Here is a 21,031-nt window from a genome sequence, read left to right as displayed (position 1 = left end):
GGGTCCTTATAAAGGGAGACAGAGGGAGACATGGCCACAGCAGAGGAGGAGGAGACATGATGAAAGAAGTAGAGACTGGAAGGATGCATTTTGAGGGTGGAGGAAAGGACCACAGACTAGGGAATACAGGTGTCCGTCACCCGAGGGTGAAAGCAGCCAGGAAACTGCTCCTCCACAAGGAAACAGCCCTGCCAACGCCTGGATTTTAGCCTCATGAGAGCCATTTCAGACCTCTGACCTCCAGAACTGTAAGATAGTAAATCTGTATTGTTTTAAGCCACTCAGTTTGTGGTCATTTCTCATAACAACAACAGTTAACGAATCCAACAATACCAAGACAGTATGTGCCTTTTTCATGCTCGTTCTCTGCCATGGGGACGGGGAGCTTTGCAGAAGCTATCTGACATGTGACACCACAACAGACTCAATGCTGAAGCAGATGTGAGAAGCCAGATGTCTTGTGGTGAGACACGCATTCAAGAGATTGGCAAAACTGTAAAATAAAACTCTCCTCACTAAGTTTTTGGTTGTGAAAAATACACTCACTTTTCATTAAAATGTTACTTATGTTAACATGTCATGGGTTTATTACTGATATTTAAAAAGAGGTAAATCAATGCATATTTTAAATTGTTCTCAGTTTTAAGTTCTCATACGGACTCTACTGATAGCTGTGACCTACATCAACAACAGCTCTTTGAGGTCCTCCACAATTAGTAAGCAGACCATGATACTGACCTGTTTGGGAGCAGGTCTGCTAGCAGTAAAGGGGCAGGGGATGGGGGGAGCTTTAGTTCCCAGTCGTGTGCCCTGGGGCAAGGTTGTTGATGGATAAACAAGATGCAAATGAATGACAACTGAGGGGTCCGGGACTTCAGTTATCCCAAGAACTCTGATCCTGGAACCAGACAGAAGGGGAAGTTTTGCAATATTTATCAACAGTCCTCTGTGTTTCACTTTCTATTTCCTGAATTCCTCCAGTAGTCTCCGTTCAGCTTCTGAGCTGACAATGCAGAGAATATGAACAGAAAGTAGGAGAGAAGGGGTGGTGACGGGGAAAAGAAAACAGAAACTAGGTGGTGTGATATGAAAAGAGAAGCAAACAAAAGCAAGCGAGTGAGTCCCCCATGACTTAAAAAAAATTAAAAGGCGGGGAGAAAATCCAAACACTTACCCCCACTGGAACAACTGCATGAGAATCTGGATGGCTTCATCATACTTTCTGATGGCCAAAGAGAAGTTCCCGTTCTTAAACACCTGGTTGCCAGATTCTTTCAACAGCTCAGCGTAAGCTATGGGGTCCATCCTGCGAGAACAAGGAGGAAAGGCTGGCTGCCGCCCGCCCGCTAGGGGCTCCTTCCCCTGCATATCTGCAAGGCTCCGAGTCCGGAGGGGCAGATTGTTCACTCTGGCCCCTCCCACCGGCCGGGAGCACACCCTGACCACGCCTCCCGCCACCACCAGGGAACCCGACGCGGGGCTGATCTGCTGAGACCATTTCTTCCTCAGTTCTTTTCTGACCTCAGGGGCAGCGGCCAGAACGATCCCATCTATTCTGTGTTAACGATCAGCTGGGCTCTGAGAAAGGAGGCTGCTTCCGTGCACAAGACAACATACACCTGGCCGGCAGCGTGCACTGGAGAAGCGGCAGCTATTCCTCCCCCCCACCACCACCCCGTGATCCGCACTCATGGACCCATCACTGCAACCCAGAGGAGGCACTGTCCCCACTGTTCAGATAAGAAAACTGAGGCTCAAAGAGGTTCAAGTCATTTGCCTAAGGACCTGCTTAGACAGATCCCAACTCCAGGTTTCCACTCTTGACCCTGTAACGCATCACCTACTGGTACAAGGAGTTGATGGCTCTTCCATTCTCTTAGAAGGTGGGAAGAGGGAGGGGTGGAGTGGTTCTAAAGGTTAAAGTATGCAAGAGGCTAGGACACAGGGCCACCCACAACCACGACCTCTCCCGCCCTCCTGTCTTCCTAAAAACACTAGTAAAATAGGCCTCAGAATATTTGTCCCTGAGATCGCCATTGCCTGCTTACCTCTGCACCCCCCTCCCAAGAAGCACTGGCCTCTTTCATGACTCTTGTTTTATTCACTTGGTAGCCTTTTGGCCTAACATCCGATGGGTACTTAAATATCTGTGGTGCAATGACCTTGAATACCAGACCCAGAGAGGCTGCCCGTTACTGATTCTCTGTGGTACGGTCTGGGTAGCAGGAGAGAAGGGCCTGGAGCCCTGCCCACCTGATGGGTTGCAGGACACGTTTGTGAACAAAGGTAGTGGAGAGGAGAGGCCTTGGAGAGCCTCAAGAAGCAGCTGCCAAGGAGGCAGGGACAAGGTGGAGGTCAGAAGAGATGTCGCTTACAATTTTCTCCTCCCAAGGTGGCAGCAGGAAATGCAAGGCAGTGGGGAGGGTCTTAAAAAGGAGGACAGTCCACATTGACAGACGAATGGATCAAGAAGATGTGGTGTATATACATACACAATGGAATACTACTCGGCCGTAAAGAAGAATGAAATAATGCCATTTGCAGCAACATGGATGGACCTGGAGATCATCATTCTAAATGAAGTAAGCCAGAAAGAGAAAGACAAATACCACATGATAACACTTATATGTGGAGACTAAAAAAAATGATACAAATGAACTTATTTACAAAGTTGAAACAGACTCACAGACACAGAAAACAAATTTATGATTACCAAAGGAGAAGGGGGTAGGGGAGGGATACATTAGGAGTTTGGGATTAGCAGATACAAACTACTATATATAATATAGATAAACAACAAGGTCCTGCTGTAGAGCACAGGGAACTATATTCAATATCTTACAATAGCCCATAATGAAATAGAGTATGAAAAGGAATATACTTGTGTATGACTGAACCACTAGGCTATACACCAGAAACTAACACAACATTGTAAATCAACGATACTTCAATTTAAAAAAGAAATTTTTTCTTTAATTTTTAAGTTTTGTTTCAAAAGTGAGGACAGATAGCTGCAAAGGCCCCACAGCTGTGGGGTCATACAAGCTACTGGGGGTCTTCTTAACCAACACGGCCCTTACATAGATAATCATTCTTACTGTTTGTATCATTTTAAATCTTGCTGAAGGGGCTGGGGGCAGGGGAAGCAGACCCATGCAGGTAGAAGTGCTGGCTTATTGTAAACCCACATGAGCTTATTGGGCTTTTGAACTGTGCTGCACACTTCCAGCAGAGATGTACCAGAAGGAGGTGCGTGATCGCTAAACAAGTCAAAATACAAAATTCCAACCCAGTCTTTGAATTAAATAATCTCTCAATCCCATGGCTCACATTTATACTGAGATGACAGAGGAGAACATGAAAAAAAATTTTAATTGAAGATGAGGGAGTGAAAACATCTTTCTCTTTCAAACACTGTTAGCCAGGTATCCCATAAATAATTTATAAACTGGCCATGATCAGACAACTAGAAAAAGGAACCGCTATAACAACTGGCAAAGGGTTAATACCCTTGTTTTATAAATCCTTTTTCACTGCAAGAAAGGATCCACACCCTGACCAAAATGTGTAAGGTACTAAACAGAAAATTCACAAAGGAATATAATTAACTGCTTAATATATGAAAAGTGGATACCCAGGACCACCCTAACTTGTACGCAAAGAAATGAAGAATTAAAACAACAAGGTATCACTGGAAAATACTTAAAAGAATGACGCCAAATATTGGGCACTGTCATATTATTCTGCTTACAGGGAAATATGCTACATCGCAGATTTATTGAGCCTTGTGGATGTTCGCCACAGTAAAACACCAGAAACAACCCTAAATGTTTCATAATGTGTAACGAATTTGGGTCAGTTATAGAACATCCATATGGTAGAATACCACACAGTTATTTTAAAAATCATGTTGTAAAAGAACATTTAATGATAGGCTAAGTTACTAAATGAAAGATAGAGGCAACATAAAAAGGCATATAATCTCAAATTAAATTTTAAACACATCCAATGTATTGAAACCATGCCAGAATGTTAACAGCCCCACCACTGGGATTAGGCAGGGTTTTCACTTTCCTCCTTGTGCTTTTCTGAATTTCCAGTTGCCTGAGACTGTGCCACATTCATAATCAGACCATAAATGTCACTAGAACAAGACTCTTTAAGGGCTTCATTGAAGAAAACAAACACAGAATGTTTCCACTGTATTTACAAGTACAATAAAAAGTATTCATGTCAGAACTTTTTTCATACACCTCTAGAAATGAATAGTGAGCATGCACAAGGTCCTGGGTTCAAACACCAGCACCCCTATTAAAAATAAATAAAAATTTTTAAAAAGTACCTTCCCCTCCAAAAAAAAAAAATTAGAAACCAATAGTGAGCTCTTAATATTATGTGAGCAAACATCAAATGTATCCATCTACTTTTTCTGCTTTTTCTTGGTGCTTTTTTTCTGCTGCTTTTTCCCCCCTGCTTTTTCTTGGTGCAGTCAAGTAATAGGGGAAAGAAGGATTGCCAACCACACAAAAGCTTTTTGCTTCTTAGTAGCAAATTGACAGTTACATCCTCATTACAGGGAAGAATGCTTTATATCTCTGCCTCAGAACACTTATGGCTCAACTGTTGAATCTTTTTTTTTTTTTTTAAACGAGCCAGCAGACTACTGATAGGATGAAACTGCTAAATACAAGTGGTAATGATTTACCATAATGACCATACCCTTTAGAACTAATATGTCGTGAGCACCTGCTACGTGCTTTACCTCATCATGTCATTTTATTCTTGCAAGAAGCCCCAGGAGGTAGCCTTGATTGTGTCCCCATTCCACATATGGAGAAGGTGAGGCCAGGAGAGGTAAGTAAGCTCCTTACCATCATCCCAGGGAAAGTGGCAGCGCTGTAATCCAAACCTAGGTGGGCTGGCTTTGGGAGCTCGACTACACTCTGAAGAGCCAAGACAGAGGCTAAGCTGTCAGCGGGCTACGCCACAGCAGTCACAATCCTGCACTTCCAGTTTTGTCAGTGCTGCCAATGCTAAAAGATGAGGATGTAAAGACAGTTTCACAGGGGCGGGGTCAGCTTTTGCTCAGGTTCACGATGTCCCTAGGAGGATTCAAGGTCCACTTGCTGGGAGGTGGCCAGGGCTGCTGAGAAACACAGGAAGCAGATGCGGGGAAAATGCAAACACACTGAGGAGGTTCTGAAACCAGCAAGTCTGAAACTTAGCAGATGCAGGTTGTTGTAGTTTTGTGTGTATATGTTTGAGTTTTTTGTGCTTTGTTTTGTTTTCCTTAATTGAAGTCTAGCTGATTTACAATACTGTGTTAGTTTCAGGTATACAGCAAAGTGATTCAGTTATACATATATATCTATATATTTTTTTCAATTCTTTTCCATTATAATTCCATTGGGTAAACACACATGAAGTTCTATAACTGACAGGACCAAAATTGCAAACAGGGGTGGGTTCGGGGCAGCTGAAAGGGGCAGAGGGAGACCCTCCATCCCTTTTCTGGGTACCACTTGACATCTTAACAGCAAATTTGTTTACTTTTTTGCTTTTTGGTGGTGGTGGTTTGTTTTTTTTTTTTTTTTAAATAAAATCCTTTCAAAATACTCCCCAAAGTAATCAATGATCCAAGATCAATTCTTGGAAAGCTGGGAATAGGGACAGTTCCAAACTGAGACCAGAGAGAGCAATTCTTAAAACTGACTCCTCCCTGCTCCCACAGGAAGGCGGGCACAGACAGCAGGATAAGAATCCAAAGTCAGAACTCATTCTGGGAACTCCAATTTGTTTTCTTTGCTTTTCTTTCTTTTTTCCCTTGAGGGGAGGGGTGCAAACGTGGACAGAGAAGAGTAGGGATTTTCTTAAGAACTCACTCAAAACTTTTCAAAGGCGTTTGGGAAAGTGTGAAGTGGTGGCTCCAAGCCTTCCCTATCTGGGTGTTTAAATAAAATGAGAAAGACCAGATCACTGTGGCACCCCATCCCAGCTGTCTCACCTGCCCCAACCCACCAAAGCCCAGTTCAGTGGGCTGCCGTAAACCCAGTCCAAGCCATCCCCTTTGGCCATCAATTTTAAATTATTCCACCTTAACTGGCAGCCTCATTTACCTCCAACTACATGTACACCAACAGCAAGATGGTGATTATAAAACTAGTTGACTAGTCCAGCTCCAAATCTCCCTTGTAAAATTTACATCCTAAAAGTCATACTCCCTGCAAAAAGTAAACACCATAAATTGTATCTCTCTAATATGTGCAGTCTCTTGACTGTTTTTAAATCTATGCCTCTTTTGATGAAAGTTTCTCACACTCACCCAACCCCCAAGAGGATCTGTAACTTTCCGAATATCCTAATTTTAACATTTACAAAGTATCTGCCCTGTGCCAGACACTGCACTGGGCATCGGGAGTTTGATGGTGAAAGGATAACCACTATCCCCACCTCCAAGGGGTTTACTGTCTGTTAGAGAAATGGGCATTAAATAAATAATCAAATGAAAATTATAACTAACAAATTTTTCTCCCTAAGAAAAAGTAGAGGGGAGAAGAAATCATATAAAAAGAAAATACAACTTAAATTATAAGGTGAAAGGCAGGTCTCTCTAGGAAGTGACGTTTGAACCAAGATCCAAAAAATGAGTCATTAACCCAGTGTAGAGTAGCACAGGGGGAACAGTATACGCAAAGACTCTGAACCTCACAGTTCAAGAACTGTCAGGTGAGTAGAAGACAGAAATGAGGCTAGAGGAGCAGGTAATGGTTACAAGAGCAGATGACCTGGGATCTTGGAGGCCATCAGAGGGTCTTGGAATTCATCTTAAATGCAACTGGGGAAGCAGCACTGTCCATTACAACTTTCTGTGATGATGGGAACATTGTGTTCTGTATTGTCCAATATGGTAGCTGGTAGGCACATGGCTAGTTTGAAATATGACCAGTACAATTGGAGAATTGAATTTTTTATTTTATTTAATAAAATATTTAATTTGATTTGATAATTTATTTTATTTTATTTTAAAATTTTATTTTATTTAATTTTAGCTAACTTTAATTTACATAGCCACATGGGACTAGTGGCTCCCATATTGGACACAGTACAGCACAGGAGGGTTTTAAGCTGGGGATCAACAAGAACTGACTGGCTAAAATACTGGCTGCGAGCAAGAAGGAGAGAAACAGGCCAATGTTTCAAATTTAGGAGGCAGAGCCAGTAAGAGTTGCTGAAGGACTTCATGCTAGTAAAGGGCAGGAAAAATCAACTCCAAAGCATTTGGTCAAACTTTTCTTTACAGAAATAGGAACATTGGTTTCTAATACAAATGCATATAATATTGGATTTTCTTTTACACACACACACACACACACACACAACCTAGCCCCTGAGGAAGGTAGGAAAGAGGCAGTAGATGTGATACATGAGAAAGACTAGGCCCATCACAGCATGCCTTGCAGATGGGGGGGGAGGCAACGGGAACACGGACCTCAGTCCTACAGCCACAAGGAACTGGATCCTGCCAACAACAGGAATGCAGTTAGAAGAGGATTCTTTGCAGCCCCTCCCTGTAAGAGCCCAGCCAGTCAACACCTTGATTTCAGATTTGTGAAACCTGCTAAGCGAACCCAGACTTCTCACCTACAGATGGTGAGATAATTAATCCGCTGGGTTTTAAGCTACTACGTTTGTGAACATTTGTTATGGTGGTAACAGAAAACTAATACACATCATATACCAAAATTCGTTCTAAGGCAACGGAAAAAGCGCTAGCGTAAAAAAGACACCACAGCAATAAAAAGGAACCAGCTGCTGGCACCCACCCAATGTAACTAACGCACCTCAAAAACATGTTGAGCAAGAGAAGCCAGACTCAAGAGAGTGCAGACTGTGTGATTCCATTTGGCTGAAGCCCTAGAACTGGCAAATCTAAGGAACCAGAAGAGTGTTTGCCTAGGGAGGCAGGGCTACTGGCTGGAAGTGCCGGGAGCGAGTGCACTTTCTGGAGCATGGAAATGTTCTCTATTTGGATTGGGCTGGTGGCCACACAGATATAGACATTTATTCAAGCTCATTAAACAGTACTCTTAAAATCTGTGCCTTTTATTACATGCAAATATCTCATTTTTTTAAAACATTGAGAAAAAAGAAACCATAAAAGCAGTAAGAGAAAATAGAAGTACAAATCTTAGATCATCTTCAACTGCTCCAGGAGGAAATCTGATAAGATCTAATCAAGTCACACATACACATGGCCTCTGACCCAGCAGTTTCACTTCCAGGAATCAGTTTTGCAGACTGATTGCACACAGAGGAAACAGTAGATGGACAAGATTGTTTACTGTCAAATTATCTGTAATAATGAAAGACTGAAACCAGCTCTGATGGCCCTCAATAGAGGGCGGGTTTAATAAAGTCTAGTGCAGCCCCTCCCAACGAAGTATAACACAAGTTTATAAAAAGAAAGAAAAAAAAATGAAGATGCTTTGCATTTACTCATCTGGAATAATCTGCAAAATATATTTGCTAAAAGCAAATCCAGAATAGTGTGTACATTATGCTCCCTTTGGTGCAAAATTTTTAAAACACCAAGGGGACGGCAAAGAATCTATATTTACATCTGCTTATATATGCATAAAGAAATTCTCAAAGGATGCACCAGAAATAAAACGATTTACCCTTATTGGTGTGTGGGATAGAGAGGGGAGAAGGGGGACCTAATCCTGCCTTTTCTTTGTAAACTTTTTGCATTTTTTCCTTCTTGAATTACATAAATTCAAAAAGGCTTTAATGTGATAAAAAAAAAAAAACTACGTAATCTTCACATTTGAGAAGATCATTCTAATAATACCAAAAGCAGAAACCATATCGTGACAGCCATGAATTCATTACAAATCTAAAACTTCTGGACAGCAGAAAGCCCTGAAAATAGTTTAATAACACCCTAAATTAGCAAGATTATGGGTGGAGAGTCAGTCTCACACACAGCTGATGGCAAGATTAAGGAGGGGTGCAGCTTCTGTCTACAGAAATGTTAAATGCACAAACTTTCCACCCAGCTGCTGGGAATTTCTTCTCCAGACACATTTCATTCAAGTACTTGAGGATGTTAACTGCCTTATTCTTTGTCAAAGCAAAAATGATACAAATCCAAGAGTCCAACAAGCGGAGATGTTTATAGAAGGAAAGTACTGCTTAGCACAGAACACTACAGTTGTTAAAGATAAAAGGCAGGTCTAGAGGAAGAGGAAGAGATGTCAAAATACGCAATTAAGGTGAATAAAGCAAGCCGGGGAACAATCTGTAGAGCAACCTGGAGAGCTTAAGGATAGGCTTGTGTATGTGTATATGTTTACTTGATCTCTTGGGAGAATTTCTGGAAGGATACTTAGGAAAGGATACTTAGGTAATCTTTGGGGAGTAGATCTGGAAACAGGGAGGGTGCCCCTGAACTATGAGAGAATACATTTCTGTTAAGTCACCTAGTTTGTGGTTGTACAATTTTTTACTGCAGCCCCAAGGAAAATAATACAACACTTCTCTGAATATGTTCACAAGATTCTATAAATAGAAAGGATTTAATAAAGTGAGTCAGTTGGGCTAAAATTTCCAGAGCCAGGAGCCCAAGGCTCAGATATTCAGGGGCCTGACCACAGTCACACAGGAGTGAGCACCAGGGTTGAAACCGGGCTCGCTGCTGCGCGGCGCCCTGGTCCACACCACCTGTGGGTGGGCAAGAAAGCCGGAACCAGACCCAGTCTCGCCCCTAGTCCACGAAGTTTCAGATCAGTGATGTGGCAGTCCCTGCAGGTTATTTGAGTGTAATCCCTGCAACATTTAGAGAACCTTTGCTTTGTTTACTCAGCAAAGAGAAAATATTTTGTTAAAAGCGTAGCCCTAAGATTTGACCGATTCACAGAGGTTTCCAGAAATTAGCAGTGAGTTAAAGCAGCTACAGCTAAGAAGATATGATTCAAGGCCTTTGATGAAGTGTGTGGAGGGGTCAGCACTGTAACTTCTGAAAATGGCCCCAAATCTTTCACTCCTCTGACTGTTCATTTGAAAGGGAGGGCCCAGCACCGGCTCCTGGGCCCTAATTAACCTTTTCAGCGGGAGGACAGTCAACATGGTTCACCACGGAAGCCAAAGTGCACAGAGACAGCCCTGGGCCTTGCGTGGGCTCTGGGTGCCAGGCCTGCGGGCCAGAGTTCTCTGACAGCTCCCTTCCCCAGGAGCTTCTGGATGGGACTTTGAGAAGAGTTCTTCTGGGGGTGGCCGTTGGGTTAGGAGGCTCCAGAGGGGTGCGTCCTTACCCCTCCAAACCCTGAGAAGAAGCCACTGTGGGTGAGAGACTACAACGCCTATTCCCAGAGAGAGCAGAGGCAGAAAGAGGGGCTTCTGGGGCCCCACCATCCCACATTCCCCTGCCTCTGAGGCCCAGATCATCCCCTGCCCCTTCCCTGGTTACCAAAGAAGCAGCAGCCTTCCAGAACATTCCTCCTTTTGCCTAAGCAAATTGTTTTTTCTTTCATTCACTAGAAAGGGAGGAAGCGAGACTGGCTTGCCTATTTCATCCCTCTCCATAACTTCACATGAGACGAGGGTCTTTATCGGGGTGTCCTGCCCCTTCTCACCCCAACATCTCTGGTCACAGTTTTCCTTCCCACAGGGTCTGACAAGGCCTCAGAATCCTTTCCACAACATTCATTCTAGGTGGCCACACACTCATGCCCCAAATGAATCCTATGTGCAGTTCCCAGTTTGCATAACAAAGACTTGGGCCAAAATCACTGTGTGCATCCAAGCACAAAGGCCCAAAGTGTCCTAACTCGGCCAAAGCAGGTCAGGTGTTCCCCATCTCACCATCAGCTCTGTCTCCCTGAGAGGCATGCAGGCCCCAGAAGAGCTGTCCCCAAGCTGGGTTCACACACACCCTCCTGAGACCTCGTCCTCATCAGCCCAGATGACTACAGCATGGACCTTGTCACGTGCTCTCCTTGCCCCAGACTCAGCTCCAGCTCAGCCTCCTCATCACCATCGGTGAGATGGTCCCCCGATCCATCAGATCATGTGCTGTGTCCCGGTTAGAAAAGCCTCCAAGATCACGAGGTACCCCCTACCCCATCTCCTCTCAAGCATGGTTTCCATAAAGTTCCAAAGGACTTTCCAAAGATTCTGGGGTCCTTCTCCCTCCCTATACTCTGAGTCCCAGTAAACCTGTCACCTGCCATGCTCACCCCAGCTGAAGTCACCACTGTGGCTCTGAATGCCTCTATAAGGCCCTGTGTGTAGCTTTTATACCACTTAACAGATCAAATCATTCTTTCAACATACACTTCCCCCATAACCTCTATGCTTCAGGTCCTGTGCTAAGATCTCAAAAGCTCCATGCTAGACACTTTTTCTGCTTTCCCCAGGAGACTGAACTCTTAAGGAAGAAACTAAGTCTTACTAAGTTTTATTATTTCTGCAACTAAGCACTCAGTGTTGTTGCCTGAATAAATGATTTTCTGGCTCTTCCTTTACTCATCAGAAACAGACAACTAAGTTGGAGAAATGGGAGAGGAAAACAGGTTTGGGGGGTTTAATTCAAACTAGACAATTTCACCGGTAGTTTGGATTTCTGGTCATCTCCAGGAAAGCCAAGAAATGTCAGCTGTTCCCTTGGAGAAGGACCCAAATTTAATAAAAGCCAACCACACAAAGTACAAACCAGAAACAACCAGATAAGTCCAACTAAAATAAAACTGCCAACGCTGCTGGCTACTTGGGGAAAACAAAAGAGAAAGATACTTGCAAATATATAAGCACCTGTTGAGAATTCAACAGTGAGCTAACAGGGTCACACATCCCCATGTGAAATTAAAGTCCCAGAGATTCAGAAATGGTAAAAGCAAAGAATAATCCTGTAGATCAGTGGTTCTTAGACTTCTGGAACTGACAAATGGTAACATTTACACACAGAAAAGAAATCGAAGGGAGCCTAAATAAGGTTGCCAACTCCTTAATTTGCCAAGTCAGAACATTTTTTTCGAAGTGTACCATCTACTGTCCTCATAATTTCACAGAAGGAAGGAATATTTTAACTCCAGAAAAAAGTGGAAGAATGTAAACTCAGACTAAAGAAACCCATTCTCAACGGAAGGATGAGCTGAGAGCTTTCCAGCACATTTTAGTCTTGGACAATGTGCAGACGGTATTGGCCCTGAAAAGCAGAAGTTTCAAGTCCCTAAAACCACACCAGGCCGCTAGAAACTTGCTCAAGAAATATTGCTGAAGGGCAAAGATGGATCAATTTCAACTCCTGGTTCTGAAGTAGAGTCACAATCACTTGATCTCCAAAGAAGAAGGTCAGAAGGAGGCCTCCCTCCCAGCTGGTGGCCAGGGGTGGGCACATTTTCTGCTTGGTGTATGTCACAGATTGGCCTTATTTTTTTTTTTACCATTTTATTTTTTTCGGGGTGGTGGGGGGAGTAATTACATTTTTATTTATTTATTTTAATGGAGGTACTGGGGATTGAATCCAGGCCTTGTGCATGCCAAGCATGGACTCTATCACTGAGCTATATCGTCCGCTCCTCCAGACTGGCCTTTTTGAATGAGAGTAGTCCCGGGCAGCTGTGTGACAACAGGTGACATTCATTAAGCACCTTCTATGTGCCGGGCCCTGTGCTAAGCCCTTCTCAGGCGTTTTCTCTTCAAATGTCCCTAACAATGCCGGTGGGGGAAGTATAATTATGATTCCAATTTGATAGGTCAAGTTTAATCAAAGAGAAGGGACTTCTCCAAGCAAGGCACAAAGCCAAGTCTGATACCAAAATCTGTGTTTACAATACCCTCTCCCCTGCCAGAGATGAGGTGAACAAAGGGTGAGGGGGACAGGGAGAAACAAGCCTTTCAAATTAAAATCAAACCCTTGCAAAATCGAACTCAAAGAAAACTGGAAAAAATTGGCATTTTACACTCTGCCTCAAGACAATGGAGGAAGTTACGCACTGGCCAGCACAGGCTGCTCGTAAATCTTGACTCAGTACCTGCGCTAAATGCAGGCTGCCCAACTGCGGCCATGGTCCTTTAGGCTTCCCACTGTCCCTCAGAGCACCTGGGAGCTATTGATGGTTGGGAGTAGCCCCAAGAAGGGGAAAGACCTTCCAGGGACAGCCCTAGAACAAAGATGCTTTCTCATTTAAAGGAGAACTACAGGTGCACAATAGCATCCCACATACCCTCTCCCCCAGATCCCTCCCCAAGCCCCCTGTAATATTTTAGATGCACTTTAAGGGCCTCCATTCCACCTCCCGCCCCTAAGACCAAAGCAACCTGCTTCCCCTTCTGTCTGAAAGGCAAGACAAATCCAGCAGAGAGGCTAAAACCCCATCCCCTGTGGCATGGGGAGGTCCAGAGGTGCCAAGGAGCTCCCCATAAATAAGAGTCTCTCCAAAACAGGGGTTCCTGAAGGGCACCCCCATGAAAGGAAGTCCCTTAGCCATGCTGGGGGGAACCTGAAGTCTAGCTCTAGTTCTAACACCAGCTGACAGATTCCTTAAACACAGGGCTTTGCACTTGCCCTTGAAAAAAGTATGAACTTGGGGGAAGAGCTCAGTGGTAGAGTGCGCCTTAGTGTGCACGAGGTCCTGGGTTCAATCCCCAGTATCTCCATTAAATAGATAAACAAACAAACAAACAAACAAATAAACAAATAAATAGTAATTACCCTGCAAAAAAATTTTTTTAATTAAAAAAAGAAAGAATAAAAGAAAAAAGTATAGACTTTGGCCAGGCTGCAAAGATGTATTCGTTCACACTCCTAACTGTCTAAATAAAACACAAAGCTGTTCACACACACACCCTTCAGTTTCCCTTTCCAGACTTTTCCAATGCTATGTCCCCCATGTTGTAACCACAGGATCCCACATTCATCTGGTTCCCTCCCTCTCATATGCCTCTGCACAGTGTGTGCAGGCACCAGCACCAGGAGGAGGTCAGGAATGTATTCTCTTCACAGAAAAGAAAGTCCAGAAACCTGGGATCCAGTCCTATTGACCTCTTCCAGGCCTGGTGTCAGGTAGCCAATGCCTATAAACCTAGGCCTCAGTGTCCTTAGTGGAAAACAGTATCACCTACACGACTGGACTCCCTCTCTCCTAGACTCCACCCCTCCTGTGTGTGGGGTGCTCTACTGGGTGCTGGGACATGTGAACAGGTGAGCCTGACCCAAAACTCTGCTGCCCTCATGAAGCTTACATTCTAGTGCAGAGAGACCTGTAAATAGGAATTGCTTGTAATATTCCTTTAAGAATTAAACAAGGTAACAGGTGACTGGATAAAGAAGATGTGGTATATTTATACAATGGAATACTACTCAGCCATAAAAACAGACAACATAACGCCATTTGCAGCAACATGGATGCTCCTGGAGAATGTCATTCTAAGTGAAGTAAGCCAGAAAGAGAAAGAAAAATACCATATGAGATTGCTCATATGTGGAATCTAAAAAACAAACAACCAAACAAACAAAAACAAAGCATAAATACAGGACAGAAATAGACTCATAGACAGAGAATACAGACTTGTGGTTGCCAGGGGGGTGGAGGGTGGGAAGGGATAGACTGGGATTTCAAAATTGTAGAATAGATAAATAAGATTATACTGTATAGCACAGGGAAATTTATACAAAACGTTATGGTAACTAACAGAGAAAAAAATGTGACAATGAGCGTGTATATGTCCATGTATGACTGAAAAATTGTGCTGAACACTGGAATTTGACACAACATTGTAAAATGATTATAAATCAATAAAAAATGTTAAAAAAAAAAAAGAATTAAACAAGGTAATATATGAAACACATCTAACATACAGCCTGACATAGAGTCCACTATTACCAGTATTATTACTATTATTATTATTATATTGGTATTTGGCATATAAGTTCTTCTGCTCACCATTATTTTTTTCCTTTTTTTTTTAAATGTATTGAGATTGAGATAGAATTGATACATAACCTTTTTTAAGTTTAAGGTGTACAATGGGTTGATTATACATTAATATATTTCATGATGGTTACCGCCATAGCATTAGCTAATATCTCTATTATGACATCCAAGTGTAATTTCTCTTTTTGTGGTGAGAACAATTAAGATCTAGTCTATTGGCATCTCTGAGATTAATAATACAGTATTGTTGACTAGGATCGCTATGCTGTGCATTAGATCTCCAGAAGTTAGATCTCCAGGACTTATTTATCTAATAGTTGTAAGTTTCTACCTTTTTAAAAAAAATTTTATGTTTGAGGGAGATAATTAGGTTTACTTATTTATTTATTTTTAATAGCGGTACTGGGGATTGAATCCAGGACCTTGTGGATGCTAAGCACGCATTCTACCACTGAGCTATACCCTCTCCCTCTGTGAGACTATATCCTTAAATGATATCAGTCACCTCACTGATTGTCAGGGTTGGTTCACCTGATTCGAAGGACCAGACAGGCGCCTTGCACATGCCCAGTGGGAGAGGCCGCCCTTCTCCCATAGAGGACTACTCTTCAGTCAAGGGTGTGCAAGCAGCTGGGCTCCCCCCGTCAGAACCTCCAAACACGTTCTCAAGGTCTTATTACTTCTAGTTTGTATATGAGGAAATGGTGCTTGCCATTATTCTTAATACGAAGCTACCCCTTTTACCTGGAATGCCCCCCTCTCCCTCCTGGCACCCCTCAGTCCGCCTGCTGGAAAGTCCTGCCGTCTGTGTAGGCACCGCTCAAGACAGACCTCCCAGACTTCCTCTGAGGGAGGATTCATGAGCTGGAAGCCTCCCGGAGTGTCCGTCTACAACTGCAATCCACCTTTCTCACAGGGCTGCCTGGCACTATGTTCTACCACTGTCAGCAGCGCCTACATCTCACGTGTGTACATTCTCCTCCAGCCAGTACAGGGCCCTCAGACATACAAGGAGCGGAACTGCACTGAAAAACGAAGACGCAGAAGAGGTAAGATCAGGCAAGACACTGAGGGGAGAAGAAAGGGCATATTGGAGAGAAAGTCTGAGGCCAGATTATGGGGACACTTAGTTCCTGGCCGATAAATTCAGACTCCAGACTTGAGTCAGCCCTGGAAATCACCCATTTTTGAGCCTCCAGGTAGGGTGGACCCTGAAGGGTGGAGGATGAGCTGGCCCCAGGGTGACCAAAGGAGAGAGCCCCGGAGGCCACAGCTGGACACGAAACTCATCCTAGTTCAAGGCTATGATCTGAGTATTCTTCACAGTGAAACAGACTGCACAGTATATCCCTGCAATTCTCTGTATTTTCTGTGTTGTGCAGTTTTCCCCCAAATGGCCTGGTTTCCTCTGAATATGCCACCCCATAATATACCACCTTAGCATATTGATTATTTTGAATTGCAAGTACTTGAGAAACAGCCAGTGCAAAAAGGACACTCTGACCTTCCCCCCTCCCTTTAAAAGTAGGAGATAAATCTCCCATGTGAAGGCACCCTCCCAGTACTAGGAGGGTAGAAGACATCCTTATCACTCGTGGCAGGGTATTCAGGGCTGAGAGGGCTGTATAAACAACCCTTGTTACTTTTTCACCAATTTATTACCCCATGCCCAAACCCTTTGTCTTGTCAAGTCTTCACAAATTTATTGTTTCTTTGTCTAAAAGGTATAAAAGCTTCTTCCTGTTCTGGTCACTTCTTTGAGTCTCATATTTTTACAGGGCTCCCAAAGGCTTGAAATTACATTTCTTTTTCTCCTGTTAATCCGTCTTATGTCAATTTAATTATCAGAACCAGCCAAAGAACCTAAAAGGGAAGAAGGGAAATTTTTTCTGCCCCTACACGGCCAAAAGGTCATCACCATTTTCTAGGGTTCTTTCCAAATGCTTCCCCCATTGCTGGGAGGACTCAGTGCACAAAAAACAAAAACATCTCAATCTAGACATCATCATCAAATACAGACAGAGCTAAACCCAGACTTGTCTTCGCTCCAGCAGACACACAGAAGGCCCACCCGCCCACCAGGCTCACAGGAGCTCAGACAAACATGCCGTGGGGGCTGCAGGTGCACACTGATATTCACCACCATTGGCATATAACCTGATTAATTTAAAAAATAAAATAACAAGAGGGTACACAGCATAGCAGTGGGCCCTTGGTAGCAAGCACAGGAAAACAGAACTAATCAGCAAAGAGAAGTTTAAGAATTCCACAAAGGCGCAGTCTCTTTTGAGAGCCTGAGAGAGTGGTGTCTAACCCCAGATCCATCACTAATTAGCTGTGACGACTAACAAGTGATGGGCTTCAAGCCCATCTATAGAATGTTCACAGCCCTGTTCCTGACCCTGCAGCTTTGAAATTCTGTGCAGACTTCAAAAATCCCCTTTTGAATTTATGAATCCAGAGTTTGTGGCTGCCTCTCAGCACTCTCCTTCCTTCTTCCTCCAAAACAAACAAACAAAAAAAAAAAGCGTAATGGCAAGAAGCCATTATTCCCTAGCACTCACAGAAGGCCCCACCCTGCTCATAGCAGGGCAGACAGCCAACTTGGTGCAGCCAGACAGATGGAACCGGAGTAACCAGAAGTATCCCTCAGCCTCAGCCTGTCTCTGTAGCCACAACTTAGAGTACTCCCGTTACTCAAGGATGCATTTCCTTACTCAAGTTTGAATCTCAGCTTCCCTCAGGTCTCCTACACAAGCTCCGCCCTTCCAAAGTTAGTTCCTCAGGGAAATGCTGATGCTCTCCCCAGCCCCTCTGGGGGTGCCCCCAAAGAGAGCTTGCCAGCTGCCACCTTAAGCTGGCTAGTCAGTCATAAAATCACATTTACAGATTATGACTAGCTTTTTTAAAAAACAGAAAATAGAGCAGAGTAGACAATGGCACTGTGCCTCACTCTGTAGAGGGAATAAATACCCTGTGACCTCTCTCTTCTTGCAGTTTTGTCCTTATATATGTATGTGGCTGGGTGTGGGTCTCTATGGTGGGTCTTGGTCAAGAAAAGACTGAGAAACTCACAGGCCTGAAGCAGTGGGATCTGACTCCTGGGACGAATGCCACACACACCCATCTCACCTTCACCCCTGACAGGGACGCAAAGGCCAGCACAGGGTACTTAGAGCTCAAGCATCCATCCTGCAATTCTACAAAACAGAGACGACTGCACAACAGTTGAAGCAAACTTCTGACTCTCCTACAAGGTAGCACTTCGTATAAAGCACAAAACAGGATGCTCAACAATAGACCAAGACATCCGGGTAACAGCCTTGCCTCTGAAAGGTGCCTGGCACCCGGGAGACTCAGCACCAGGCGGTGGGGAAGAACCTGGGTGCTGGGAACGCAAGCCCTTGGCTTCCCGCTTTCTTCCTGTGGAAGGACTGATTGGGCCAACAGCAACGGGCTAGGGACTAGAGACCTCGGAGCCCCCTTTCTTTCTTCTAATTTTTTTTTTTTTTCAAATTGCTCATCTCCCGAAAATCTTTCTCTAGCAAGCACCAAAGGTTGCAGCCTTCCAGAAATGCCCCCAGCTGGGAGCTGAGCTTGCCAGAGCTGCTGATAGGTACTGTTTCAGCCGGGTTGCAAATGCGCCGGGCTTCCAGTGGGCGCACGGCGAGGGGGCGGAGTGCGCCTCCCAGGCTCCGGGCTCCGAGCCCGCGTTTGCAAATGCTCGGAAGCAGAAGCCTAGGTTTCTGGGAACTCCTCTTACGAGCCTCGGGGCCCTGCTGCTGCCCCGCCCGAGGCTCGTTTAGCCGAGGACAGCGGGCCATGCAGCTTCTTTTGGGCAAGCCCAGCTCGCGATTGGGCGGGCTGGGGCAGAGGCCTGCCGGGGGCTGGAATCGCCAACCTCCTCCCCGGGAAGCGGCCAGCACTCTCCAAGTTCCCCGCAAATCGCGTCCGGCGCCCGGGTGCCTGCTGGCCCGGTGCCTACCCCGGGATCGCCTCCGCTGGTCTTTTCATCGCAACATGCTAGCGGCCCCGGGGTCCCCCGGAGGAGGTGGGAGGCAGGCTCGGGAGCCGCAGGTTCGGCCCGGGGTGGGGATGAGGCAGGCCGCGCGCCGCCGCAGTCCTGTCGCACCGCTTGCCCCGTCCCCCGGCGCTGGAAAGGCCGGAGCTGCCCCCTGCGTCCGACCCTGCGCGACAGGCCCGGGTCTGCACCTGAATGAGAGGGCAGCGCCCGCCCGGCCGCCGCCTCAGGGGTCGCCAGCCGCCGCGCGCGGCGCCTCCCGCCGGGAAGAGGCGCGGGGCCCGGAAGGCCAAAGGCGCCCCTCGGGCTTCCCTCGTCGCTACGCACCTAGTTACCCGCGCGTCCCACATGGCCGGGGCCGCCGCCGCCGCCTCAGGAGCCGCTTCCCGGGGGCCGGGCGCGGCGGGCGGGGTCCCCTGCTCTCGGTGGCTCGGCCCCCGGGCCGCGACGAGCGGGGCGAGGGCGCGGGGACCCCGGCGCCCGGCTGTGTGCAGCCGCGGACCTATTCCTAGTTTCCACGTAGTTGCGAGGGCCCGAAAACTGTCACGTGCACGTCGCCGCTGAGTGGGAGGGGGTGTTTGTCACCGTGTGTTCAAAAGAGGCGTTTCGATGTCTCCCATCTTGCAGGCTAGCTCTCTAATGGGATGGCTCTCGGCCGCCTTTGGAAACCGAGTGCTTCGAGCGGGTCACCATGAGGGACGAGGCGAGCGCGCGCGCACCCCCCCCCCCTCCGCCACGGGTCACGTTGACTTCTTACACTTCTTACACACACACACACACACACACACACACACACACACACACACACACACACACACACACACACACACACACACACACACACACACACACACACACACACACACACACACACACACACACACACACACCCCTCCGCCACGTTTCGGTCACGGTGACTTGTTTCGCTAGTTGGTCGCCGCGATCGATTGTTGGGGAAGCTGAGGAAATAGCAGACAGCCTTGGTCCGCCTCTGCTCCTGGCCTCCCGTTCCCGCCAACAAAGAAACTAAGGGTCAGCGCACACCGTGCCTCTCAGTCCCCACATCCTTTTCGCCTTCGTCCAGTCTTCCCTTGGCTCTCGAGTACTTACTGTGGGCTCGTCCCTCCATTCTTGGGGTGCTGGAGATTCGGGTCGGGAAAGACCGGTGAGGCCCCCGACTTCTTGACCTTCACAGGCTTGTTCATGGCGCGGACGGAGGAGTGAGCCTCTCACCACAGCGGGAAAAGCAAGGGACCTCCTGAAGGACAGTGGTGAGTGGTTCCGGTCAGGAAGACCTTCACCCACCGCTCGGGCTTGGTCCTCAACTTCTCTGGGACAGGGGTGACTTTCCTTCACGTCAGGGATTCGGTCCAACCAGAGAGCGGAGCCCGCAGCCCTCTCTTGGGGCCCGGCTTTGGCCTACACTGCCTCCTGGTGGTTCTCGCATCCATCTGGGGGACCACCACACCAGATCCCTGGGTGGAGAGGACGCCACAGAGCTTGGGCGAGAGAAACAGTCGAGTTTCCGAGGAGGCAGGGAGGATAAGGTGACGACACATGGACACACCTAATGCACACAGCCGTGTATTTTCTGCTGCTGACTCTGAGCCGAGAACTAGCCTATCAGTCCAGTCAGTGTTCTCCATGCTTCTGGAATCTCACCTCTTCCCATTTCTTCTGTGCATTAATCCTACCCAAATACCACATTGCGTCACCTCCAGTTCAAAAGCCTTCAGTGGCACCTCTGTTGTCCTTAAATAGCTGGGCATTTGAAACTTTTCAGTTTTCCCCTTCCTGTTTCAGCTTCCTCATGCAAACATTCTCCCCAGTGGTTCCCAAACTGGAATGCAGGGCCTTTCAAAAATACTGATATTTGGTTCCTACTCCTACTTAGCCTGATTTAATTGGTCTGGGGTATGACATGGCTGTTAGGATTTTTACAGATCCTCCAAGTGATGATAACATGAAGCAAAGTTTGGGAAACACCCTTATTCTCCAACTTAGAGCTGCTTGCCATTTCCTAGACATTATTGGTCCTTTCCCTTAAAAAAAAAAAAAAAAAAAACTTGACATA

At 45.9% G+C, this 21,031-nt stretch overlaps 1 protein-coding gene across 1 annotated transcript in view; it reads right to left on the bottom strand.

Moving 5' to 3' along the window:
* The window catches only part of TRANK1 (tetratricopeptide repeat and ankyrin repeat containing 1), a 76,697-nt gene extending 57,190 nt beyond the window's left edge, over positions 1–19,507 (bottom strand). Inside the window, 2 exon segments of the mRNA XM_064496751.1 lie at positions 1,175–1,306; positions 19,285–19,507. Of these exon segments, the coding sequence (XP_064352821.1) occupies positions 1,175–1,306; positions 19,285–19,307 (155 nt within the window). The 5' untranslated portion in view covers positions 19,308–19,507.
* Positions 19,508–21,031: the final 1,524 nt, after the last annotated feature.

This window comes from Camelus dromedarius, chromosome 17 (assembly GCF_036321535.1).
Source record: "Camelus dromedarius isolate mCamDro1 chromosome 17, mCamDro1.pat, whole genome shotgun sequence".
NCBI classification, from domain to species: Eukaryota; Metazoa; Chordata; class Mammalia; order Artiodactyla; family Camelidae; genus Camelus; species Camelus dromedarius.
The sequence above is the reverse complement of the archived record's forward strand: the minus strand, read 5'-3'. Positions and strand labels throughout refer to the sequence as shown.